General features: G+C 44.9%; 1 protein-coding gene across 1 annotated transcript; it reads right to left on the bottom strand.

Moving 5' to 3' along the window:
- Positions 1 to 23: 23 nt before the first annotated feature.
- LOC136951918 (uncharacterized) lies at positions 24 to 27,123 on the bottom strand. The gene is made up of 57 exons (XM_067246579.1): positions 26,959 to 27,123; positions 25,056 to 25,181; positions 24,755 to 24,935; positions 24,406 to 24,562; positions 23,829 to 23,881; positions 23,180 to 23,200; positions 22,555 to 22,720; positions 22,260 to 22,344; positions 21,893 to 22,043; positions 21,009 to 21,126; positions 20,785 to 20,894; positions 20,511 to 20,681; positions 20,194 to 20,427; positions 19,993 to 20,056; positions 19,763 to 19,908; positions 19,494 to 19,643; positions 19,170 to 19,313; positions 18,969 to 19,056; positions 18,704 to 18,851; positions 18,376 to 18,601; positions 18,022 to 18,148; positions 17,792 to 17,913; positions 17,608 to 17,659; positions 17,431 to 17,514; positions 17,167 to 17,343; positions 16,823 to 16,898; positions 16,564 to 16,720; positions 16,236 to 16,310; positions 16,044 to 16,094; positions 15,659 to 15,785; positions 7,002 to 7,063; positions 6,737 to 6,907; positions 6,420 to 6,653; positions 6,219 to 6,282; positions 5,989 to 6,134; positions 5,704 to 5,853; positions 5,380 to 5,523; positions 5,179 to 5,266; positions 4,897 to 5,059; positions 4,568 to 4,793; positions 4,214 to 4,340; positions 3,984 to 4,105; positions 3,798 to 3,849; positions 3,621 to 3,704; positions 3,357 to 3,533; positions 2,990 to 3,065; positions 2,731 to 2,887; positions 2,403 to 2,477; positions 2,099 to 2,261; positions 1,826 to 2,016; positions 1,458 to 1,673; positions 1,189 to 1,313; positions 943 to 1,033; positions 755 to 823; positions 549 to 654; positions 317 to 358; positions 24 to 194 (listed from the first exon to the last, which is right to left on the bottom strand). The coding sequence occupies exons 2-57, from the start codon at positions 25,154 to 25,156 to the stop codon at positions 187 to 189; spliced, it is 6,891 nt and encodes a 2,296-aa protein (XP_067102680.1). The 5' UTR covers positions 25,157 to 25,181; positions 26,959 to 27,123; the 3' UTR covers positions 24 to 186.
- Between the last annotated feature and the right edge of the window lie 374 nt (positions 27,124 to 27,497).

Genomic DNA, 27,497 nt, shown 5'->3' with positions numbered 1-27,497 from the left:
CTAATAAGCAAGCAGACACTGGAAACTGGATAATAACACATTTATTGTACTGCATGGTATTATTACAACATCATTTTGTTATATAATATTGTATCCTTTGTTTAATACATTCTTCCATGTACCAGTTGGAGCCCAACTGGGATTGAGACATGTCTGAAGGATCACTGTCCTTACTAAATCTCCTCTTCACAAATCTGTAGAGGCAGACACAGTCATATTTAACCAACAGCACCTACATCTAGGAAGAGCATAGCTGTGTTTCCTATGAGACAAATTATAGTTGCAACTTGAAGCTGTTGCAGATGTAAAGACTAACCTGCTGCACAGGGGTAGATGTACTCTGTCTCAGCCTGGTCACCTGGGAGAAACACACCAGTTAGTTAGAGGATGGAATTAGACCAGACAGAGATGACTAAGATAGTTGAGAGTTAGTAGACTAGTGAAAAATGATCAGACTAGTTCAGGGTAGATAGACTACTTAGGGTTAGTGAAGGATGACCAGTTCAGAGTAATCATGTAATATCTGAGAGTTGTTGTGGTAGAGTTACTTGGCTGATAATAATCGTAGATCTGGACCACAGCTGGTTTCAGCTTCTGTACTGGAAGTTCCTGGATGATGTCCAGTGAGTGGTTAATGGGAGTTCCTGAAATCAACTGGTGGAGAGACAAGACAAGAAGGAATGAGTATTTGTGCTGGGTGTATTAATTCCATTGACAGCAACCTAAACACTGTTCTAAAGGGACAGATTCGAACCTCTCTGAGATACATGAGGACATGGTCATCTTTGGTCTCAACACGATCCACCAGAAGAGCTGTCTTCAGCTGTGAACACAAGCAGACAGCTGGTTATTCAGGTTAGAACGACAGGAGCGGTTTCCGAAAAGATTTGATGAACGTACAATCTTCTTTGGAATCTAAGAAACATTCAGACAAGAATTCACCTCGGTCAAAGACTGTGGATCCGGGACAAAACCAGAGAGCATTTTGAGATCCACTATGACCATATTTGTTGTTTGCTCCTTGCCACTATATCTGAGAAAGCAAAGACCAGAAGTTTTATAATATAAGTACACGCACACACTTGACTGCACACACTCAGTACTGAATAAATGGTACTGCATAGAGACAGTAATGGATACTGCACAGCCAAGCTGCTGTTCTCTAGCAAGACTACTGTTGATGCTTACAGGGACTGGAGCTTCAGGGAGAGTCGGGGCCTCAGAGCGTTGCTGCTGCAGTCTATTTCAGGGATCACCTGGATTTTGAGTGTCGAGCTGTCAGTGGGGGTGGGGACATTGTAGTGCACAGCCACCTGGGAAAAAGGAAACCGGAAGTCCATCCATCAATCAAGTACTCAGTCACAGGCAAGAGAAGGAAACATTGAATCAACAAGTAACTTCTTGAAAACAAGCTGGAGATGTTCCAGGAAAGGCTCCAAAAGCTCTTCTTTGCTCACCTGCACCGTAGCACAAGCAGTGCCCTTCACCTCAATGCTGTACTGTCCTGCCAGGGCCGGCAGCGCCTTCTCCTGGTAGAGCAGCTTGTTGTTCTGGTTGATGTCAAAGACCTGCACCTCTCCTCCAGGAGACTGCACTGACACTGAGCTGGAGCCCTCTGGACTGAAGACCTTGGTAGAGTAGAGAGCCAGGGCCTGCAGTGCCACCACTGTGTCCTACCCCCCCCCCCCCCCCCCCCCACACACACACACACACACACATATGCTGACATGTCAATCATATCATGGCACCAGCCCAGCAAGGTGATGTACCTGTGTGGAGGAAAGAGATGTAGTGTACCTGTGTGGAGGAAAGGGATGTAGTGTACCTGTGTGGAAGCAAAGCCTCCATAGGGGTTCTGCTGGCGTACCAACCACCTGACAATGCGTGAGGCATAGCCCAGGTCTGCTGTAGATACAGAGGGGGAGCTGAGGGAGGCCAGCAGTACATAGGAGCTGATCTCCACCGACAGAGAGGCAGAGGTGGTGGAGGAGGACTGGGACCAGTAGAGAAAGCCCCCTAAAGAAACCAAGAACACACACAGTGTTGTTAGTGTGAAGCAGCAGCTTGGCGAGGCGCTAGCCATCAGAGCAGGGCTTACCTTGGTGGGAAGCCACCTTGTCCAGGTGCTGCAAAAGCCGACTCCTTGTCTCCATGTCTCCAGCCAGACTGAAGGTGTAGGCCAGCAGAGCAGTAGTGTAGGTGTTGCTCACATCCGTGCTTCTCTTCCTCAGGTAGGACAGACTCTTGGCCACAAAAGGATCCTACCGGACCACATGGCACAGAAACATTTGAGAACTTATCGCAATGCTGTGATATCAGGAGATGCTGCTGACACAAGTGCAATACACACTGCACACTGCATTCACAGGAAGCTTAGGATGCTCTTTAGAATACCTACTCACCGACACTGAGTTGTTGAGCTCCAGCAATGAAGCAGTGACGTAGGCAGTGAAAGTGACCTCATCACTTACTCCTCCCTGTAGATACAGCAGGATGGTTATGACATGTGCAGTGGCCTAGCATAGACTCAAAGATTATTTAGCTGCCTAAGATGGTCCACTATATTATCAGTCTATGGGAAAAAATATTCTAATTTTGTAAACTGTCAAACATAGTAATTATAACTGACTTCAATGGATTCATTAGTTGGTACAAAGTCCTACTTTTATAATTGGCAGTACATACATTTAATATAATTCGATTTCACATATGATGGGATAGCCTGAATACCTTCATTCTGTTGTTAAAAAGTTTTCCCATCCGCATGAAACTGCCGTCGGGTTCTTGACGATTTTCCAACCACAGCTTCGATATCTCAATAACTTGGGGATCAATATAGATGAAAGACTTGGCCCTGCCAAAGGCTCTCAAGACAAAAGCTGTCAGCCTGTAGACAGAGGGACACTGAGTCAGTCTTCACTCTACCTGCTCTGTCATGATGAAATACTGAGACTGTCCTCAACGTGGCCTGGCATCACGCAGTACTCACCATGTGTTCCCAGCACCTTGCCCAAATGTGCTGTACGCTCCGTCATAATGCTTGTAGTTCAGCTGTCGTTGGTAACCTGACAGTGGGGATAAAAACCTTAACAGTTATCATGGGGATCCACAACCTTTAGTTGAGTGAGATGATTTCTGTTCTGTACAGGAAAATATGGTACAGGACAAATGCAGAGGCCTCGTAGACATTGACGTTTAAATGGATGCAGGGATGTATTGAACCTACTGTTAAAGGTGAAGGAGAGTCTAAACAGGCCACTATCAATCACTTCCAACAGAAAATGCACGCCATCAGACAGTAGACAGGGTCAGTAGACAGACAGGGGGATGGAGGTAAAGAGTGGTTATGTCCTGACCGCTGGTAAGGAAGCCCTTGGCCTTGTCCAGGATGGCTGTCGTGAGCTGCTCGGTGTTCCTCAGGTACTCCAAGATGTAGATGTTGGGAGCCAGAAGAGCCATGTTCTGCTCCCCACAGCCATAGGGCATTCTCAGTAGTCCATCCAGGTTCTGCATGGCACGGCCCAGAATGTCTCCTGCACGGAAAAGCCCAGGTCACTGGTAAACTGGTCCTCCCACCAGGCAGCAATATAAAGAGGCTTCCAGACAACTGCTGGTCTTACCCAAGACTGAGAGGGAAGCTCTGGCAGATCCATCAATGACCTCCTTGGGGAGCTTGATGTCCACCTCCTCTTTCAAAGATTCTCCTGGAAAGGAAGATACAGCAGGAATCAGTGTGGGGGTGGATAGACATCTGACCTGGGGGCTGAGGGACATGGAGATCAACAGTCAACACTGACCTGCTGGACACAGCAACCAGTTGTAGGTGTCTGTCTGCTCAGTTCCTTCAGCCTAGGAGAGACAGATGGGGGGGGGGAGGGGTCAGAGAGAAAGAGACAGAGGGAGCAGTAGTGTGCGTTAATCCTTTCCCGGTTAAAACAGTGATTCGTTGCGTGAGGTCTAATGACGACAGTCCTCTTACCTACCTTCACCAGGAGGCTGCGAGTCACCACATCGATGCGACCTCTCTCCGGTACACTCACAATCTCATTGTCGCAGCTAGCGTGAGACGCTACAGCCTCCGCACTCACAGACACATTCAAAGCCCCTGCACATACGCATGCACAAATGTTAGCATATCTTCATGCAGGTTGTGTAGAAGTATGTTGTGTATTTTATAAGCTATTTGGAAGTTGGATGGAGCTTCATGTCTCACCCAGGACTAAGGGGGTCATAGTCCATCTGAAGGTATTGCGTCCGTTTGCACACAAACAGGAGGAGTACTCGACACCAGTGATGGGGGTCAGAGTGTAGTCTAGGGAGGGAGCTGGGTTCACAGAGACCTGTCAGAGAACAGCACTGGTTACAATACGTGGAAGATACAGGAAGCTGATACTGGCTCAACTGTGGGGAAAGAAACTTCTCAAACAGCAGTGACTGTGTGATCCAGATCTACTCTACTGAGAGACTCTAATAATCTGGGCATTTGGAGAAACAGCTAAACCGCTTGACATCAGCGTAGAACATCGCATCACAACACATCCTGGAACAGTAAGGCACAGCACAGTACCATGATGCAGCTGGGCAGGTAGTTAAAGACAGTGGCCGTCAGCTCTAACAGCTCTCCCCGGATGATAGAGTAGGGCAGGCTGAGCTCCAGGAAGAAGGGCTGGAAGACGTTGAGCTCCAGCGGGGGAGCCAGTCCCAAACCCTCCGAGGACAGGCAGAACACCTCTGTCTCCCATGTAGTAATGGTGTCTGGGACAGTGAGGGCTACGTCTTCTGAGCCAGACGCCCTGGACAGACACAGACAGACAGTGTCATTGTCATGTGACAACACCAGTGGTCATGGTTCTGCAGTGTGCGATGGGGGCAGTGTTGAGGCCTGGAGATACTTACCCCACCTCCACCAGGTCCCAGATCCACGTCTCAGGGAAGAAGGTGCGTACAGTCTGAATGGGAGGAGGTGTAGCAGCAGCACCCATTGGAACAGATACACTTCTTCCTGGACTTGCCATAGGCATGCCACGCTGAAGATGAGTGTTTTGTCTGTAGGACACCACTGGAACAAAAACACAACTGTCATTGTCATGTCCATAGAAAAACATGCAAGGAATTCCTGTCGGTCACATTTCCCACTTCCACGTAAATAAATCCAGAATGACTACAGATAAATCTCACCATAACCGCGATGATAATCCCTTTCTTTGAATTTAAGGCAGGGCGGTAATCTCATGATCAAATTAGTTGCCATCTTCAATCCCAATTTCTAGAAGTGAAAATATTGTTATTCTTGTTGTCAGTGAAGCTTGTGCAGAGCATTGTTACTCAAAGAAGCAGGATTTCAAGTTGAAAAGAAGCAACCTCAAAGGAACATAGTACCTGAAACACAGAATAAGCGTCCTCTTCCTCTTCTCTATAGCCGGGGTAAACATATCTCTTGGGTCGCACACGCAGACAGCCAGTCTGGTCCTCCAGCCCATAAGAAACGGCCTCTGCCTTGGTGAAAGGCAGCATCTGGAATATCTGGTGAGGAGCACAGAGGAGAAAGTACTCTCAAGCAACCAGGAACTCATCACCTGGACAGTTGTTGATTGTATGGTTATCAGGGATTTCTGTGCTTATGTTCATCAAAATCCATCGATCAGCAATTGCCATATTATCTGTTGATGCATGTGTTCATTGCTGTCAGTGTTACTGCTCTACCTTGTCAACGTTCAGCCTCCATTTAGGCTCCATGATGAGGACACTCTGGTCCACAGCACTGAGGCCACACAGGGAGCCTGGCTGGGCTGACAGCTGCAGGCTGCTCTCCTCTCCTGGGACTGCTCTGGACGGAGAGAACTGGAGCGACACCTGACACACATACACACACACTTGTCACCCTGTCATTATGTCAACTTCTATACATTTGTCAATATATCCTCTTTATGTGTATGTGTGTATGAATATATGTATATGCACATATATACAGTAGGTTCACTACTTCACCTTGTTATTGAAGCACTTCTGGGTGGGAAAGTCAATGCTGTTAGCAATGACGGACTCGCTGGGCAGCACAGCGTAGACTAGCACCTGGACCAAGGGAGCCATGTCTGGAGAGATGGCCATCTTGAAGGTCACCTCTCCATCAGACACTGCAACATCAGAGTAGATCACAATCACAACACTAGATATTCCTCCTCCTCACCAGGACTGTTCTGCACCTCCCACTCACTCACCAGGACCGTTCTGCACTTTTGCCTTCATGACTCCCTGCTGGACGATAGCCCCCCTGGCTAAAACCTGTAGCAGGGAGAAATAAACGCTGTGAAAACACACCCCGAAGAAGACTCAAGTGAAGGGGAGGGAGAGTTCTCGTTGGGGACGTCAGGGCAGGGACATTTTAACAGGGTCCCCATGTGTTTCCTGCTCAAACTCACGAGGTACATGACATCCAAAGAGTCCCCTGCGACCGTCTCACCAACCACGGTGTACTGCACTTTGATCTGCTCTTCTTCCCCACAAGGCAGAGGATTGTCTTTCTTCTGGATGTCCAGAAAGCTGATTGTTTTACTCTCCGCAGGGATGGGTCGGATAACAGACAATGTGTGCTGTCCGTTCTCAAAATAAGGACTCCTGTATATGATCAACTCACCCTGTGGTTTGGCATTTGCCTATCAAACAGAAACAACATTATTGATATGGTACTTGCTCTTCAGGTAAGGCTGCATTTTAAATTAGGAAGACTTGCACTTACAATCAGTCTAATATCCTCTTTGGGACTGTTAGTAGTGTTGAGTGTGAACGAGGCGATGCCATCTCTGTCAGTAGTCAAGTTGTGTAGGAGTCGTGGTGACCAACCCTCGCCCTCATAAAGGTAGACGACCTGGTCAGCCATTGGTGTGTTGTTGAAGTGGACCACTTTAACCTGCAAGGGAAACATAATGTACCATGTTACCTCAGGTTTGGAGGCCAGAAATGTACTTGGATGTGTGCACTATTAATATAATATTTGAATGTACCTTCCCCTTCACAATTGTTCCATGCTCATAAATCTTTGGTGTTTCAATAAACGAGTACCTTCCTATCACATTGGAGAGGTTTATGCGTTTGTTTTGGAATTGTGACACACCTGTCAGGTAGCAGAATAATAGAAACAACATTTACAGTCAAATCAACTGGCTCTCTGCATATTTTAAAAGGTGGGGATGTTCCCTTCATATTCAGTGCTGTTGTCAGTTCTTACCTGTTCCTTCCTCCTCTGCCTTGACGCTGAGCAGGAGGTGTTGAGCCACTGGCTTCTCGCCTGCCTTGGTAAAGATTGCCATATTGAAGACCAAAGAGGCACAGCCGGTCTTGTCAAACTAGAGGAAACAGCCCAACACACAGAGTTTGTGTCTGCAGCATGTCTGAGATGTTTGAGCTGTGTTGGGACAGAGCTACTACTGGTACACCCACCTGTACAGCTGACATGGTACAGGTACACACACCTGCACAGCTGACATGGTACAGGTACACCCACCTGTACAGCTGACATGGTACAGGTACACACACCTGCACAGCTGACATGGTACAGGTACACACACCTGCACAGCTGACATGGTACAGGCATACACACCTGTACAGCTGACATGGTACAGGTACACACACCTGTACAGCTGACATGGTACAGGTACACACACCTGCACAGCTGACATGGTACAGGTACACACACCTGCACAGCTGACATGGTACAGGCATACACACCTGTACAGCTGACATGATACAGGTACACACACCTGTACAGCTGACATGGTACAGGTACACACACCTCTACAGCTGACATGGTACAGGTATACACACCTGTAGGGTCTCTTTGTGGCAGGGGGCTGTGAACTCTGGAACCCCTTCAGGGTTGTCTGGAGTAATGAGCTTGGGGAAATAGTGGTGTTGTTCCAGCGGCCTACAGAGCTCCACCTCTGCTGTGCCAGGAACAGGCTGGCCATAGGTGTACCTGATAGGAGAAAACACTGCACTGAAACTTGCACACATCTGAGGTGAAATCATTCTAACAGCTGGTTAAAAACATTTGTCAACCAGGCCCAAAAGGTGGACATCAGAATATTGTGTTCATGAAGAATACTATTCTATTCACTGGTACTGTTAAATTAAATGTGTGTTATGCAGTCCCTGATGGAAGAATTGATAAATGCCTAGTCGAAGGACTTACATGGCACATAGTTTAACTTTGAATTCTTCTTGAACAATGCTGACCTCCTCTTCCATCGTTAGTTTAATGTCAAACTTTGGCAAAACTGAACAGAGACACAAGTGGGTATAAATACATGACCAGGAAGGGAGGAAACCTGGGTCTTCTACATTTGAACCCACACATCAGCCACTTTCCCTCATATCATTTTGGTTTAGGAACTTATGGAAACCTTAGTACTGGAATCGAATCAACAACCGCTTAGGAAGGCACCGGCATTAAAGTGAAGCAAGTGTTTAGAAAAAAAGCTATTTACCATAATGCTCTACTTTGAAGCTATGATAGACTTTATTTTCACCAGTAGACACAACGATGGAGTAACTTCCTTTGGGCGCCTCAGAGCTCAAGGGGTGAGAAAGCTGCAGTATTTTGCCATTGGATGTGGTGTTGACCCACTGTCCAATCCTGTTGCTATTCACATCCTGTTTGAGTGTTGAACAGTTAATGTTGGAACAGTTAGTAAAAGTGAATAGGTTATGATATGTTAAATGGTATAACCATGTGTATATAATGGTTGTAGTGGCAATTCTTTTATCCTTGAACCCCTATTTCCTATTGTTTCAACCATTGAGTCAGACTCAGACTCAATGTCAACCTTCTTCCTTTTGAACTTAAATACGGCTCTTACAATGGTAATAACCTGTTGTTTGGACATGGATGTTGGGTGCCCTTTATTATGACTATTGATGAGTGAATAAATGCTTACTAAACATGATAAAACATTTAAAAAAAACTTTGTTTTAAACAATTTTCTAAATTACAACAACAAACAATTACCTGACACCACATTTCTTCTGTTTATTTAATATATGGATAATATACATGGAAAATATTTATAATGCAAGAAAATATCGATTGAACAACAGATGATGGTCTTACCTGCAGCTCTACAATGTCATACTGTGAAAGACAAACACAAACAACATGTTTTTTCACCATAGAATCAAAAAGGACACATTTTCATATATTTAACTGTTGACTACTCAGCTATTTCTATGACTGCCCTGCACTCATTTTTTAAATTTCCACTGAACATGACAAGAGCTCAGGAGGTTATCTAGGGGGTGATGTGACCTGGTCATATGGTCAAGAACAGAGCGATAAACTCCTTAGAGTCCATGATGCTTCTTCACAACATCAGCCCCTCACAGGTTTCCATAGAGCAGATCCACTGCACTCTAGCCCTGAGGGTCACACTAAGAGCTTAAACTCTCTATTGTTTGTGTCATGCCATGGAGGGAGGCCACATCTACATGGCTGCATGTGGGACATTGCAGGCAGTGGTGCCATCACCAGTGTAAGCAGTATGGCCAAACTTTTTTGCCAGGGACAATATGGTGTATGCATTAGATAAAAGACTCAAAAGTAGTATTGCCAATCCAATTAGGTGTGGACTATTGACAATAGTCCTTACAGGGTCCTCTGATTGATATGATCACGTATCAGACAGGCTAGGCTAGAGATTAGGAAATCTAATTGAGAGGTCATACAAATACAGGGGTCAAAGTTTTTAAATCCTTACCAGTTGGCTGGCAGGTCTGAAGCTGGTGTCCAGGCTGACAACTCTGAAATGAACTGCAGAGAAGCACAGAATCTTCATAAGATACATACCATCTTTAACCGCAATGAACAAATTCTATTGTGTATAAACAAAGTGTTTACATTTGAGTCTGTAGTATGACCTCACAAATCGTATGCATGTTTTTCATGTCCATGTGCTTTGGGAGAAATATTGGTATTGTGACCAATAAATACTTTAAGCATGAAAGCAGAGTTGTCAGGTTAGGGATACCATTTGAAAATAGAAAATCTATAAGAAAAGCATTACAACAAAAGGGTGGGACAGGGGTCACTGGCTCCTGGGCCATTTCTGTGGAATATCCCCAGCCTACCACTATTGCTCAATTCCAAAGCACTCAAAAATTACATGTTTGTACATTTTACATAATCATTTTACATGAACTGAATCTATGAACTGCCTATCACACTTTATTAATGAAACCACACAACAATGTTTTACTATGTTATTTGTGAGATCAGGTTAGATTTTCTGGTTTCGTTTATACATGGATGTAAGAGTCACAATAAGAGCTTATCACCTGTCTGTCCTGGCTTGTAAATCGGTTTATCCGTCTGGACAAATGTCATGGAACTGGAAGGTCTAATCATGACTTTCCGTAGCTCTGTTGAGGAAAAGGTGTCACCTCGAACTTCCACTTTGATATTCTGAACCATGTCTTTCTGCACTTGAGGAACCTATGAAGGAAGAAGAAAGACAGAGAACTGCTCAGAACCATTCCATTTCACCAGGAGCTGTGGAACAGCCTTCTTCAGACCGTGATTCTGATACTAAACATGGCCCTGAGGTGGAGCTGTAGAAGCAGAATGATCCAGAGAGGCTAAGCTCCAGGGAGAGCAGAAGGGCTGATGCTCCCACGCTGGACTGACCTGGAACTGAAAGCAGCGGTGGAACTCCTTGTCCGAAGTCTGCTGGAAGAGCTTGAGGTTCTCTCCCTGAGACTGCAGGGAGATGGTCATGACCAGAGTCTCATTGGGCTGCAGGAGACTGGCGCACAGCTTAGCCTCAGAGCCTGCTGGGAGGATGGCAGGGATGGCCACCATGTAAGCCCTACAAGGACACACACATACATACACACACTGTAGATGACTCTCTGTTTGTTGAATACTATATGGAGATGTAGGACAAATGGTTATGTAATGCTGAGCATTACAGAGAAGGGATACTCACGGCGTTGGAGCTTCCTGGCTGACACACATGCTGAGGAGAGAGGCTAGCAGCATCCACCTCCACACTTCAACCTTGATGAGATCCATAACTGAACCAGCCATGTGAAACGCCACAACTGCTACTCAGCTTGAAGGAACCAGCACATATATTTATGTGAGCTGTTAATTAATCATTCACAGCCTGGCGTCAATACCTGGAACATGCAGCAAACTGAACTGTCATATCGACCACTATCATGAACTCTGAAATCAGTGCAGATAGCGTGGTTCGTACTGTTTTACTTTTCGGATTTGTCCTCTTCGAAAAGACACAATAGCCCACTAAATGTTACAGCTCTCACACCTCGCTCACAGTTGATGCTGTGACAACCAATGACAATACAATATGTTTAGCGTGAGCACAGGGCAACTTATTCAAACACAGTCCCCAACGCCTACAGACCACAATAGATGCCCTAGTAAACACACTCCATAAACCTGTACAGTTGCAATGCAGAGCATCAAAGCTCTTTAATGTGCATTTTGATGTTAGGAGAACAACATCCCACTGCTGCTCACAGGCTGCTGTCATGTGTAGGATTAGGAGCTTGTTCTGTGAATAGAGAGCTCAAGTGTAAAGTGGCATTTTCTAAACTACTTTTAAGTGCTTTTCAAAACCGTGGCGATAATCTTAATTTCTGGATAACCTAAAATGTCAGTAATGAGAACCACACACACTCTCACCTCAACCTCAAATTACTCTCTCATCTCCCTACCCTCACCCATCTCCTCTCACGCACTCACCTACCTAACCCCCTCACCCATCTCCCTAACCTCACCCCCTGCTACTGGAGTGACTGAATGACAGTAATGTTACTGTGTGGGTGTTGGTAGGTGTGTGGGTGTGTGTTTGATTTTGTGTGTCATGCATACAATACGTTAGGTTCCAAGGCTGCATGTTTGTTTCTGATACTGCGGGTAAAAGAATCAATATTGACATACATTCGTTTTTTTCTTTTACTTTTTGTATTTCAATGTTGTCAATGTGAGTCAATGTTCACATATATTTGTAAGTGATTCATGAGTCAGCAGCAGCCCTGCTATTCTTCCTGGAGTTCAGGCTCACTGGATCATTCTGCCTCTCCACAGCTCCACCTCAGGACCATCTTTAGGGCTGTATCAGTGTCACGGTCTGAAGAGGGGGATTTGCCACCACTTATGGTCAAATGTATTGGTTCTTAGTAGTCTTTTTGACGATCTCCTTCCTTCACAGCCTACAGAAGTGAACTAGAATATGATTAGAAGTGACATCATGACCAATCAGTGTCATCCTAGGGTTTAAATCCACCGTTGGAAACACAAGCTCAGTACAGTTTCAGTGCCATCTTAAGTTTCTTTCTCTGTCTCTCCGCAGTGCATTGATGTAGGAACCTGGTATGTAAGCACTCCCAGAGGAAGACCTTCTGGCAGAGGTTTTAGTTTTTACTATCAGTGTGTATGTGTTTGTATGTATCACCAGTTTCACCATACTGTTACTCAAGTAGTCAATAGGTAAAATCTTTAGGACTGCACGTTAGCCTGCACGTTAGCCTGTCTGCTCTGTTTGATCAGACAACACAGTGTCCCCAGTGTGACCCTCAGGGCAAAAGTTCAGTGTAGCTGTTCTGAGGAAAGCTTTTTTTCTAAAAACAAAAGAAGGTAAATGGGTGTTGGGACACAGCTTGAGACACAGGTCTGCCAGTTCAGTGCATTTGCCTTGGCATAAACCTGAATCTTAGGCAGGGTTGCCAAGCTCCTTGAGTAAACCCTCACATCAAGTTGTGTGCATTCACTCAGACTGTACAGGACTGTTTCCTCAGCATACAACAAAAATCCTAACAACACAAACTAGGGGTTTACTATAAACCTGGCAACCTGAGCCACAGCCCGTTGTATTGCCATTCGAGAATACAAAAACTGAGCTATTTTTCTGGTATAATTTAATAATCTGGTATATATTTATAGTAACATTCCCTTGCTTACTGGTGTTTCTTGTTATTGTTGCTCCAGCTGTCAGTGTCAAATCGCGGCCTCGCATTCCGGAAGTGACGCCACGAATCAAAACACGGAAATGTTAAAGACATCTCTTGTTAATATATTTGCAATATAATAATAATAAAAAAAAACATCTCTTATTCCTTTTAGATATTGTATCACGAACAAATTTGGAAAATTACATTTGAAAATATTGCATAATATATTCAAAATTCATGCATTTTTGATTTTTGAAGCTTTTGTAAAACAGAACAATAATCGTAAACCCATCTTTTTTATGGTTGTTCATTTTGTATTACATTCTGTAAAAGTTTTGAAAATTATAGGGTATCTAAAATGACGCATACAATCTCACTTGAAGGGAAAAATATTATTACTTATTTGGAATGTACAGATAGCAATTTGTGTAATATTGTAAACCTCTTTATCTTATTAGTTGAGTTCCATATTCACAAAGAAACATTTTCCAAATCGACCCCATTGAATTCCGAATAGAAACTGACATGTACTTGGAGTCCCTTAAATTGGTAACAAATAAGAAAGGTATTTTAATAACTGATATCTACTCAAAATGATTTGATTAAGAACTCCTGCTGTCAATATCTTTAAGGAATTTTGTAAGCCGGTCAAGTCGTTACTTATCTTTATTTTATTTGTTTACATTTTCATGTTTACGAAATGTGATGAGTGAATATTTGTAAATTGAATTCAAAAAAATAATATATATAAAAAATACATCTCTCTGCAGCACACAAAACTATTGATTGTACGACTTACCCGTTCACTTCCTCCATATCTAAAATATTTGTCTGAATAACATTAACTCTGTGTCAGCTACTAATCTATTAAGCAAGCAGACACTGGAAACTGTGGAATAACACATTTATTGTACTGCATGGTATTATTACATTTTTTTTTAAATATATAATAATAGTATTATCTTTTGTATAATACATTCTTCCGTGTACCAGTTGGAGCCCAACTGGGATTGAGACATGTCTGAAGGATCACTGTCCTTACTAAATCTCCTCTTCACACATCTGTAGAGGCAGACACAGTCATATTTAACCAACAGCACCTACATCTAGGAAGAGCATAGCTGTGTTTTCTATGAGACAAATTATAGTTGCAACTTGAAGCTGTTGCAGATGTAAAGACTAACCTGCTGCACAGGGGTAGATGTACTCTGTCTCAGCCTGGTCACCTGGGAGAAACACACCAGTTAGTTAGAGGATGGAATTAGACCAGACAGAGATGACTAAGATAGTTGAGAGTTAGTAGACTAGTGAAAAATGATCAGACTAGTTCAGGGTAGATAGACTACTTAGGGTTAGTGAAGGATGACCAGTTCAGAGTAATCATGTAATATCTGAGAGTTGTTGTGGTAGAGTTACTTGGCTGATAATAATCGTAGATCTGGACCACAGCTGGTTTCAGCTTCTGTACTGGAAGTTCCTGGATGATTTCCAGTGAGTGGTTAATGGGAGTTCCTGAAATCAACTGGTGGAGAGACAAGACAAGAAGGAATGAGTATTTGTGCTGGGTGTATTAATTCCATTGACAGCAACCTAAACACTGTTCTAAAGGGACAGATTCGAACCTCTCTGAGATACATGAGGACATGGTCATCTTTGGTCTCAACACGATCCACCAGAAGAGCCGTCTTCAGCTGTGAACACAAGCAGACAGCTGGTTATTCAGGTTAGAACGACAGGAGCGGTTTCCGAAAAGATTTGATGAACGTACAACCTTCTTTGGAATCTAAGAAACATTCGGACAAGAATTCACCTCGGTCAAAGACTGTGGATCCGGGACAAAACCAGAGAGCATTTTGAGATCCACTATGACCATATTTGTTGTTTGCTCCTTGCCACTATATCTGAGAAAGCAAAGACCAGAAGTTTTATAATATAAGTACACGCACACACTTGACTGCATACACTCAGTACTGAATAAATGGTACTGCATAGAGACAGTAATGGATACTGCACAGCCAAGCTGCTGTTCTCTAGCAAGACTACTGTTGATGCTTACAGGGACTGGAGCTTCAGGGAGAGTCGGGGCCTCAGAGCGTTGCTGCTGCAGTCTATTTCAGGGATCACCTGGATTTTGAGTGTCGAGCTGTCAGTGGGGGTGGGGACATTGTAGTGCACAGCCACCTGGGAAAAAGGAAACCGGAAGTCCATCCATCAATCAAGTACTCAGTCACAGGCAAGAGAAGGAAACATTGAATCAACAAGTAACTTCTTGAAAACAAGCTGGAGATGTTCCAGGAAAGGCTCCAAAAGCTCTTCTTTGCGCACCTGCACCGTAGCACAAGCAGTGCCCTTCACCTCAATGCTGTACTGTCCTGCCAGGGCCGGCAGCGCCTTCTCCTGGTAGAGCAGCTTGTTGTTCTGGTTGATGTCAAAGACCTGCACCTCTCCTCCAGGAGACTGCACTGACACTGAGCTGGAGCCCTCTGGACTGAACACCTTGGTAGAGTAGAGAGCCAGGGCCTGCAGTGCCACCACTGTGTCCTACCCCCCCCCCCCCCACACACACACACACACACACACACACATATGCTGACATGTCAATCATATCATAGCACCAGCCCAGCAAGGTGGTGTACCTGTGTGGAGGAAAGGGATGTAGTGTACCTGTGTGGAGGAAAGAGATGTAGTGTACCTGTGTGGAAGCAAAGCCTCCATAGGGGTTCTGCTGGCGTACCAACCACCTGACAATGCGTGAGGCATAGCCCAGGTCTGCTGTAGATACAGAGGGGGAGCTGAGGGAGGCCAGCAGTACATAGGAGCTGATCTCCACCGACAGAGAGGCAGAGGTAGTGGAGGAGGACTGGGACCAGTAGAGAAAGCCCCCTAAAGAAACCAAGAACACACACAGTGTTGTTAGTGTGAAGCAGCAGCTTGGCGAGGCGCTAGCCATCAGAGCAGGGCTTACCTTGGTGGGAAGCCACCTTGTCCAGGTGCTGCAAAAGCCGACTCCTTGTCTCCATGTCTCCAGCCAGACTGAAGGTGTAGGCCAGCAGAGCAGTAGTGTAGGTGTTGCTCACATCCGTGCTTCTCTTCCTCAGGTAGGACAGACTCTTGGCCACAAAAGGATCCTACCGGACCACATGGCACAGAAACATTTGAGAACTTATCGCAATGCCGTGATATCAGGAGATGCTGCTGACACAAGTACAATACACACTGCACACTGCATTCACAGGAAGCTTAGGATGCTCTTTAGAATACCTACTCACCGACACTGAGTTGTTGAGCTCCAGCAATGAAGCAGTGACGTAGGCAGTGAAAGTGACCTCATCACTTACTCCTCCCTGTAGATACAGCAGGATGGTTATGACATGTGCAGTGGCCTAGCATAGACTCAAAGATTATTTAGCTGCCTAAGATGGTCCACTATATTATCAGTCTATGGGGAAAAATATTCTTATTTTGTAAACTGTCAAACATAGTAATTATAACTGACTTCAATGGATTCATTAGTTGGTACAAAGTCCTACTTTTACAATTGGCAGTACATACATTTAATATAATTCGATTTCACATATGATGGGATAGCCTGAATACCTTCATTCTGTTGTTAAAAAGTTTTCCCATCCGCATGAAACTGCCGTCGGGTTCTTGACGATTTTCCAACCACAGCTTCGATATCTCAATAACTTGGGGATCAATATAGATGAAAGACTTGGCCCTGCCAAAGGCTCTCAAGACAAAAGCTGTCAGCCTGTAGACAGAGGGACACTGAGTCAGTCTTCACTCTACCTGCTCTGTCATGATGAAATACTGAGACTGTCCTCAACGTGGCCTGGCATCACGCAGTACTCACCATGTGTTCCCAGCACCTTGCCCAAATGTGCTGTACGCTCCGTCATAATGCTTGTAGTTCAGCTGTCGTTGGTAACCTGACAGTGGGGATAAAAACCTTAACAGTTATCATGGGGATCCACAACCTTTAGTCGAGTGAGATGATTTCTGTTCTGTACAGGAAAATATGGGACAGGACAAATGCAGAGTGGCCTCATAGAAACAATGTATTGGACCTACTGTTAAAGGTGAAGGAGAGAACAGGCCACTATCAATCACTTCCAACAGAAAATGCACGCCATCAGACAGTAGACAGGGTCAGTAGACAGACAGGGGGATGGAGGTAAAGAGTGGTTATGTCCTGACCGCTGGTAAGGAAGCCCTTGGCCTTGTCCAGGATGGCTGTCGTGAGCTGCTCGGTGTTCCTCAGGTACTCCAAGATGTAGATGTTGGGAGCCAGAAGAGCCATGTTCTGCTCCCCACAGCCATAGGGCATTCTCAGTAGTCCATCCAGGTTCTGCATGGCACGGCCCAGAATGTCTCCTGCACGGAAAAGCCCAGGTCACTGGTAAACTGGTCCTCCCACCAGGCAGCAATATAAAGAGGCTTCCAGACAACTGCTGGTCTTACCCAAGACTGAGAGGGAAGCTCTGGCAGATCCATCAATGACCTCCTTGGGGAGCTTGATGTCCACCTCCTCTTTCAAAGATTCTCCTGGAAAGGAAGATACAGCAGGAATCAGTGTGGGGGTGGATAGACATCTGACCTGGGGGCTGAGGGACATGGAGATCAACAGTCAACACTGACCTGCTGGACACAGCAACCAGTTGTAGGTGTCTGTCTGCTCAGTTCCTTCAGCCTAGGAGAGACAGATGGGGGGGGAGGGGTCAGAGAGAAAGAGACAGAGGGAGCAGTAGTGTGCGTTAATCCTTTCCCGGTTAAAACAGTGATTCGTTGCGTGAGGTCTAATGACGACAGTCCTCTTACCTACCTTCACCAGGAGGCTGCGAGTCACCACATCGATGCGACCTCTCTCCGGTACACTCACAATCTCATTGTCGCAGCTAGCGTGAGACGCTACAGCCTCCGCACTCACAGACACATTCAAAGCCCCTGCACATACGCATTCACAAATGTTAGCATACATTCATACAGGTTGTGTAGAAGTATGTTGTGTATTTTATAAGCTGTTTGGAAGTTGGATGGAGCTTCATGTCTCACCCAGGACTAAGGGGGTCATAGTCCATCTGAAGGTATTGCGTCCGTTTGCACACAAACAGGAGGAGTACTCGACACCAGGGATGGGGGTCAGAGTGTAGTCTAGGGAGGGAGCTGGGTTCACAGAGACCTGTCAGAGAACAGCACTGGTTACAATACGTGGAAGATACAGGAAGCTGATACTGGCTCAACTGTGGAGAAAGAAACTTCTCAAACAGCAGTGACTGTGTGATCCAGATCTACTCTACTGAGAGACTCTAATAATCTGGGCATTTGGAGAAACAGCTAAAACGCTTGACATCAGCGTAGAACATCGCATCACAACACGTCCTGGAACAGTAAGGCACAGCACAGTACCATGATGCAGCTGGGCAGGTAGTTAAAGACAGTGGCCGTCAGCTCTAACAGCTCTCCCCGGATGATAGAGTAGGGCAGGCTGAGCTCCAGGAAGAAGGGCTGGAAGACGTTGAGCTCCAGCGGGGGAGCCAGTCCCAAACCCTCCGAGGACAGGCAGAACACCTCTGTCTCCCATGTAGTAATGGTGTCTGGGACAGTGAGGGCTACGTCTTCTGAGCCAGACGGCCTGGACAGAGCAGACAGACCGTGTCATTGTCATGTGACAACACCAGTGGTCATGGTTCTGCAGTGTGCGATGGGGGCAGTGTTGAGGCCTGGAGATACTTACCCCACCTCCACCAGGTCCCAGATCCACGTCTCAGGGAAGAAGGTGCGTACAGTCTGAATGGGAGGAGGAGCAGCACCCATTCCTGGTCCCGCCATTCCCAAAGCCACGGCATGGTGAAGAGTTTCTGAAGAGTGTCTGTAGGACACTACTGGAACAAAACAACAATTGTCATTGTCATGTCCATAGGAACATGCACGGAATTCCTGTCGGTCACATTTCCCACTTCTATGTAAATAAATCCACAATGAATACAGATAAATCTCACCATAACCGCGATGATAATCCCTTCCTTTGAATTTAAGGCAGGGCGGTACTCTCATGATCAAATTAGTTGCCATCTTCAACCCCAATTTCTAGAAGTGAAAATATTGTTGTTCTTGTTGTCAGTGAAGCTTGTGCAGAGTATTGTTGCTCAAAGAAGCAGGATTTCAAGTTGAAAAGAAGCAACCTCAAAGGAACATAGTACCTGAAACACAGAATAAGCGTCCTCTTCCTCTTCTCTATAGCCGGGGTAAACATATCTCTTGGGTCGCACATGCAGACAGCCAGTCTGGTCCTCCAGCTCATAAGAAACGGCCTCTGCCTTGGTGAAAGGCAGCATCTGGAATATCTGGTGAGGAGCACAGAGGAGAAAGTACTCTCAAGCAACCAGGAACTCATCACCTGGACAGTTGTTGATTGTATGGTTATCAGGGATTTCTGTGCTTATGTTCATCAAAATCCGTCGATCAGCAATTGCCATATTATCTGTTGATGCATGTGTTCATTGCTGTCAGTGTTACTGCTCTACCTTGTCAACGTTCAGCCTCCCTTCAGGCTCCATGATGAGGACACTCTGGTCCACAGCACTGAGGCCACACAGGGAGCCTGGCTGGGCTGACAGCTGAAGGCTGCTCTCCTCTCCTGGGACTGCTCTGGACGGAGAGAACTGGAGCGACACCTGACACACATACACATACACTTGTCACCTTGTCTTTATGTCAACTTCTATACATTTGTCAATATATCCTCTTTATGTGTATGTGTGTATGCATATATACAGTAGGTTCACTACTTCACCTTGTTATTGAAGCACTTCTGGGTGGGAAAGTCAATGCTGTTAGCAATGACGGACTCGCTGGGCAGCACAGCGTAGACTAGCACCTGGACCAAGGGAGCCATGTCTGGAGCGATGGCCATCTTGAAGGTCACCTCTCCATCAGACACTGCAACATCAGAGTAGATCACAATCACAACACTAGATATTCCTCCTCCTCACCAGGACTGTTCTGCACCTCCCACTCACTCACCAGGACCGTTCTGCACTTTTGCCTTCATGACTCCCTGCTGGACGATAGCCCCCCTGGCTAAAACCTGTAGCAGGGAGAAATAAACGCTGTGAAAACACACCCCGAAGAAGACTCAAGTGAAGGGGAGGGAGAGTTCTCGTTGGGGACGTCAGGGCAGGGACATTTTAACAGGGTCCCCATGTGTTTCCTGCTCAAACTCACGAGGTACATGAGATCCAAAGAGCCCCCTGCGACCGTCTCACCAACCACGGTGTACTGCACTTTGATCTGCTCTTCTTCCCCACAAGGCAGAGGATCGTCTTTCTTCTGGATGTCCAGAAAGCTGATTGTTTTACTCTCCGCAGGGATGGGTCGGATAACAGACAATGTGTGCTGTCCGTTCTCAAAATAAGGACTCCTGTATGTATTGAACTCACCCTGTGGTTTGGCATTTGCCTGTCAAACAGAAACAACATTATTGATACGGCACTTGCTCTTCAGGTAAGGCTGCATTTTAAATTAGGAAGACTTGCACTTACAATCAGTCTAATATCCTCTTTGGGACTGTTAGTAGTGTTGAGTGTGAACGAGGCGATGCCATCTCTGTCAGTAGTCAAGTTGTGTAGGAGTCGTGGTGACCAACCCTCGCCCTCATAAAGGTAGACGACCTGGTCAGCCATTGGTGTGTTGTTGAAGTGGACCACTTTAACCTGCAGGGGAAACATAATGTACCATGTTACCTCAGGTTGGGAGGCCAGAAATGTACTTGAATGTGTGCACTTGTTGAACAATTTATATAATATTTGAATGTACCTTCCCCTTCACAATTGTTCCATGCTCATAAATCTTTGGTGTTTCAATAAACGAGTACCTTCCTATCACATTGGAGAGGTTTATGCGTTTGTTTTGGAATTGTGACACACCTGTCAGGTAGCAGAATAATAGAAACAACATTTACAGTCAAATCAACTGGCTCTCTGCATATTTTAAAAGGTGGGGATGTTCCCTTCATATTCAGTGCTGTTGTCAGTTCTTACCTGTTCCTTCCTCCTCTGCCTTGACGCTGAGCAGGAGGTGTTGAGCCACTGGCTTCTCGCCTGCCTTGGTAAAGAGTGCCATATTGAAGACCAAAGAGGCACAGCCGGTCTTGTCAAACTAGAGGAAACAGCCCAACACACAGAATTTGTGTCTGCAGCATGTCTGAGATGTTTGAGCTGTGTTGGGACAGAGCTACTACTGGTACACCCACCTGTACAGCTGACATGGTACAGGTACACACACCTGCACAGCTGACATGGTACAGGCATACACACCTGTACAGCTGACATGGTACAGGTACACACACCTGCACAGCTGACATGGTACAGGCATACACACCTGTACAGCTGACATGGTACAGGTACACACACCTGTACAGCTGACATGGTACAGGTACACACACCTGCACAGCTGACATGGTACAGGTACACACACCTGCACAGCTGACATGGTACAGGCATACACACCTGTACAGCTGACATGATACAGGTACACACACCTGTACAGCTGACATGGTACAGGTACACACACCTGCACAGCTGACATGGTACAGGTATACACACCTCTACAGCTGACATGGTACAGGTACACACACCTGTACAGCTGACATGGTACAGGTACACACACCTGCACAGCTGACATGGTACAGGTACACACACCTGCACAGCTGACATGGTACAGGTACACACACCTGCACAGCTGACATGATACAGGTACACACACCTGTACAGCTGACATGGTACAGGTACACACACCTGCACAGCTGACATGGTACAGGCATACACACTTGTACAGCTGACATGATACAGGTACACACACCTGTACAGCTGACATGGTACAGGTACACACACTTCTACAGCTGACATGGTACAGGTATACACACCTGTAGGGTCTCTTTGTGGCAGGGGGCTGTGAACTCTGGAACCTCTTCAGGGTCGTCTTGAGTAATGAGCTTGGGGACATAGTGGTGTTGTTCCAGCGGCCTACAGAGCTCCACCTCTGCTGTGCCAGGAACAGGCTGGCCATAGGTGTACCTGATAGGAGAAAACACTGCACTGAAACTTGCACACATCTGAGGTGAAATCATTCTAACAGCTGGTTAAAAACATTTGTCAACCAGGCCCAAAAGGTGGACATCAGAATACTGTGTTCATGAAGAATACTATTCTATTCACTGGTACTGTTAAATTAAATGTGTGTTATGCAGTCCCTGATGGAAGAATTGATAAATGGCTAGTCGAAGGACTTACATGGTACATAGTTTAACTTTGAATTCTTCTTGAACAATGCTGACCTCCTCTTCCATCGTTAGTTTAATGTCGAACTTTGGCAAAACTGAACAGAGACACAAGTGGGTATAAATACATGACCAGGAAGGGAGGAAACCTGGGTCTTCTACATTTGAACCCACACATCAGCCACTTTCCCTCATATCATTTTGGTTTAAGAACTTATGGAAACCTTAGTACTGGAACCGAATCAACAACCGCTTAGGAAGGCACCGGCATTAAAGTGAAGCAAGTGTTTAGAAAAAAAGCTATTTACCATAATGCTCTACTTTGAAGCTATGATAGACTTTATTTTCACCAGTAGACACAACGATGGAGTAACTTCCTTTGGGCGCCTCAGAGCTCAAGGGGTGAGAAAGCTGCAGTATTTTGCCATTGGATGTGGTGTTGACCCACTGTCCAATCCTGTTGCTATTCACATCCTGTTTGAGTGTTGAACAGTTAATGTTGGAACAGTTAGTAAAAGTGAATAGGTTATGATATGTTAAATGGTATAACCATGTGTATATAACGGTTGTAGTGGCAATTTTTTTATCCTTGAACCCCTATTTCCTATTGTTTCAACCATTGAGTCAGACTCAGACTCAATGTCAACCTTCTTCCTTTTGAACTTAAATGCGGCTCTCAACAACGGTAATGACCTGTTGTTTGGACATGGATGTTGGGTGCCCTTTATTATGACTATTGATGAGTGAATACATGCTTACTAAACATGATAAAACATTTTTAAAAAAACTTTGTTTAAAACAATTTTCTAAATTACAACAACAAACAATTACCTGACACCACATTTCTTCTGTTTATTTAATATATGGATAATATACATGGAAAACATTTATAATGCAAGAAAATATCGATTGAACAACAGATGATGATCTTACCTGCAGCTCTACAATGTCATACTGTGAAAGACAAACACAAACAACATGTTTTTTTTAATCACCATAGAATCAAAAAGGACACATTTTCATATATTTAACTGTTGACTACTCAGCTATTTCTATGACTGCCCTGCACTCATTTTTTAAATTTCCACTGAACATGACAAGAGCTCAGGAGGTTATCTAGGGGGTGATGTGACCTGGTCATATGGTCAAGAACAGAGCGATAAACTCCTTAGAGTCCATGATGCTTCTTCACAACATCAGCCCCTCACAGGTTTCCATAGAGCAGATCCACTGCACTCTAGCCCTGAGGGTCACACTAAGAGCTTAAACTCTCTATTGTTTGTGTCATGCCATGGAGGGAGGCCACATCTACATGGCTGCATGTGGGACACTGCAGGCAGTGGTGCCATCACCAGTGTAAGCAGTATGGCCAAACTTTTTTGCCAGGGACAATATGGTGTATGCATTAGATAAAAGACTCAAAAGTAGTATTGCCAATCCAATTAGGTGTGGACTATTGACAATAGTCCTTACAGGGTCCTCTGATTGATATTGATCACGTATCAGACAGGCTAGGCTAGAGATTAGGAAATCTAATTGAGAGGTCATACAAATACAGGGGTCAAAGTTTTTAAATCCTTACCAGTTGGCTGGCAGGTCTGAAGCTGGTGTCCAGGCTGACAACTCTGAAATGAACTGCAGAGAAGCACAGAATCTTCATAAGATACATACCATCTTTAACCGCAATGAACTAATTCTATTGTGTATAAACAAAGTGTTTACATTTGAGTCTGTAGTATGACCTCACAAATCGTATGCATGTTTTTCATGTCCATGTGCTTTGGGAGAAATATTGGTATTGTGACCAATAAATACTTTAAGCATGAAAGCAGAGTTGTCAGGTTAGGGATACCATTTGAAAATAGGAAATCTATAAGAAAAGCATTACAACAAAAGGGTGGGACAGGGGTCACTGGCTCCTGGGCCATTTCTGTGGAATATCCCCAGCCTACCACTATTGCTCAATTCCAAAGCACTCAAAAATTACATGTTTGTACATTTTACATAATCATTTTACATGAACTGAATCTATGAACTGCCTATCACACTTTATTAATGAAACCACACAACAATGTTTTACTATGTTATTTGTGAGATCAGGTTAGATTTTCTGGTTTCGTTTATACATGGATGTAAGAGTCACAATAAGAGCTTATCACCTGTCTGTCCTGGCTTGTAAATCGGTTTATCCGTCTGGACAAATGTCATGGAACTGGAAGGTCTAATCATGACTTTCCGTAGCTCTGTTGAGGAAAAGGTGTCACCTCGAACATCCACTTTGATATTCTGAACCATGTCTTTCTGCACTTGAGGAACCTATGAAGGAAGAAGAAAGACAGAGAAATGCTCAGAACCATTCCATTTCACCAGGAGCTGTGGAACAGCCTTCTTCAGACCGTGATTCTGATACTAAACATGGCCCTGAGGTGGAGCTGTAGAAGCAGAATGATCCAGAGAGGCTGAGCTCCAGGGAGGGCAGCAGGGCTGATGCTCCCACGCTGGACTGACCTGGAACTGAAAGCAGCGGTGGAACTCCTTGTCCGAAGTCTGCTGGAAGAGCTTGAGGTTCTCTCCCTGAGACTGCAGGGAGATGGTCATGACCAGAGTCTCATTGGGCTGCAGGAGACTGGCGCACAGCTTAGCCTCAGAGCCTGCTGGGAGGATGGCAGGGATGGCCACCATGTAAGCCCTACAAGGACACACACATACATACACACACTGTAGATGACTCTCTGTTTGTTGAATACTATATGGAGATGTAGGACAAATGGTTATGTAATGCTGAGCATTACAGAGAAGGGATACTCACGGCGTTGGAGCTTCCTGGCTGACACACATGCTGAGGAGAGAGGCTAGCAGCATCCACCTCCACACTTCAACCTTGATGAGATCCATAACTGAACCAGCCATGTGAGACGCCACAACTGCTACTCAGCTTGAAGGAACCAGCACGTATATTTATGAGCTGTAATTAATCATTCACAGCAGGGCCGGATCCAGGGGGGTGCAGGGGTGAGCTACGCCCCCCCCCCCAGATTTCTGCCGCGCCCCCCCAGCTCCTTCTGACTTCAGTCAAAAATGTTACATGTTGAAGCTATGAAAAAGTCCATTAGGGCTTTCAGTAATATGCAATTTTTTAATGATTCCCCAAAGATTGTCTGGTTGATAATGGCAACCTAGATCTCCGCCTCCACGTTTATTGTATATCGGTCTTTTGTAGAGGGCTTTTGACGAATAGTACAGTGTAGCATTGGTGTTTAATATTAAATCCTGGAATTTCATACTTCTGTTTCAGTTTGAATCTTTATTTGTTTTCATAGAAGATACACGGGCTAGTAAGACGTAACAGTAGGCTACAGTACAGTAGGCCTAGTCTTTTAGCTTGGTTAGCCACCGATTTTTCTTTGCGAGCGTGTTTGTACAAAGGAACCTTGCATCAATTTCTGATCCCCAAACCATCTACTGCGCCTGCGACAAGGGATATTGGATCTCCTACTCCAAAGCAGGCAGAGCGTGCTGGTGGGGTTGTTGCTCAACATTTTATAGCCAATTGCCTGGCCTAAATACGTCCACTGCAAACATGTATCATATCCTCATGTAGGCCTATATGTTAGTGAATGTAAACCAGCAGATACTATTTTAGAAGAAATTCCTGCATTAAAATAATGCATCATGACAGTTTGGATGATTTGAAATGGTCATTTATTATTACACTAGCATTTATTTATCACGGCAAACAATTACACGGCACTGAACTGTAATTAAAGTGGGCTACAAAAAAGTTAAACTAACAAAACCTGTAATTATTACTTGTAAACGAATATCATTCACGTCTTTCTAAACGTAGTCACGCGAAAGTGAACGAGGTAAACAAATCCTTTCTGTTTCCTCTTCTGAGCCTATGCAGTCACGTGAAAAATTATCCAAAGACCCGTACCCGAAGACCCAGTCAAAATTAACGAATCAATTTCTGTTTCCTCTAGCTACCAGTACCTATGCAGGTCACGTCAAAAATGATCCAAAGACTCGTACCCGGCAGATGAACGAATCGTTCAACTCCCAACCGTGTCTTTCCGATCTATGTTTCGTTCTTCTGACAATCGAGTCTTCGGATCAATGATTCGTTCATCTGCCGGGTACGAGTCTTTGGATAAGAGAAAATGAACAAATCACTCTCTGAGACTACTCGTTACTCCCGAGTCATACACGAACGACACCACTAAAACACAGTCCCCAACGCCTAGAGACCACAATAGATACCCTAGCAAACACACCCAATAAACCTGTACAGTTGAGGTATTTAATATTACGTATGCAATCATAATGCAGCACATTGTCTAACATTACCACAGTTTTACCACAAAAAGTACTAAGGCCAACATACCCAAATATCTAATATAGTAAACCAAGCATCAAAGCTCTTTAATGTGCATTTTGATGTTAGAAGAACAACATCCCACTCCCATTCTGTGAATAGAGAGCTCAAGTGTAAAGTGGCATTTTCGAAACTTTTTTTAAGTACTTTTCTAAACCGTGGCGACAATCCTAATTTCTTGATAACGTAACAATAAAAATGTCAGTAATGAGAACCACAAATTACTCATCTCCCTAACCTCACCCCCTGCTGCTGGAGTGACTGAATGACAGTAATGTTACTGTGTGGGTGTTGGTAGGTGTGTGGGTGTGTCTTTGATTTTGTGTGTCATGCACACAATACGTTAGGTTCCAGGGCTGCATCTGATTGGCTCCAGCAGAGTGGGGACAGAGAGATTCCAAGGCTGCATGTTTGTTTTATGATACTGCGGGTAAAAGAGTCAATATTGACATACATTTGTTTTTTTCTTTTACTTTTTATATTTCAATGTTGTCAATGTGAGTCAATGTTCACATATATTTGTAAGTGATTCATGAGTCAGCAGCAGCCCTTCTATTCTTCCTGGAGTTCAGGCTCACTGGATCATTCTGCCTCTCCACAGCTCCACCTCAGGACCATCTTTAGGGCTGTATCAGTGTCACGGTCTGAAGAGGGGGATTTGCCACCACTTATGGTCAAATGTATTGGTTCTTAGTAGTCTTTTTGACGATCTCCTTCCTTCACAGCCTACAGAAGTGAACTAGAATATGATTAGAAGTGACATCATGACCAATCAGTGTCATCCTAGGGTTTAAATCCACCGTTGGAAACACAAGCTCAGTACAGTTTCAGTGCCATCTTTAAGTTTCTTTCTCTGTGTCTCCGCAGTGCATAGAT

Source organism: Osmerus mordax, chromosome 11 (genome assembly GCF_038355195.1).
Source record: "Osmerus mordax isolate fOsmMor3 chromosome 11, fOsmMor3.pri, whole genome shotgun sequence".
NCBI lineage: Eukaryota > Metazoa > Chordata > Actinopteri > Osmeriformes > Osmeridae > Osmerus > Osmerus mordax.
The sequence above is the reverse complement of the archived record's forward strand: the minus strand, read 5'-3'. Positions and strand labels throughout refer to the sequence as shown.

Excerpts from the sequence above, each read along its gene's own strand:
- LOC136951918 (XM_067246579.1), bottom strand. The coding sequence starts at position 25,156 with ATGGCTGGTTCAGTTATGGATCTCATCAAGGTTGAAGTGTGGAGGTGG. Across the intron at positions 24,936-25,055 it reads AGCCAGGAAGCTCCAACGCC|GGCTTACATGGTGGCCATCC; the intron begins GTGAGTATCCCT and ends GTGTCCTTGTAG. Across the intron at positions 23,201-23,828 it reads TCAGACCTGCCAGCCAACTG|TATGACATTGTAGAGCTGCA; the intron begins GTAAGGATTTAA and ends TGTCTTTCACAG.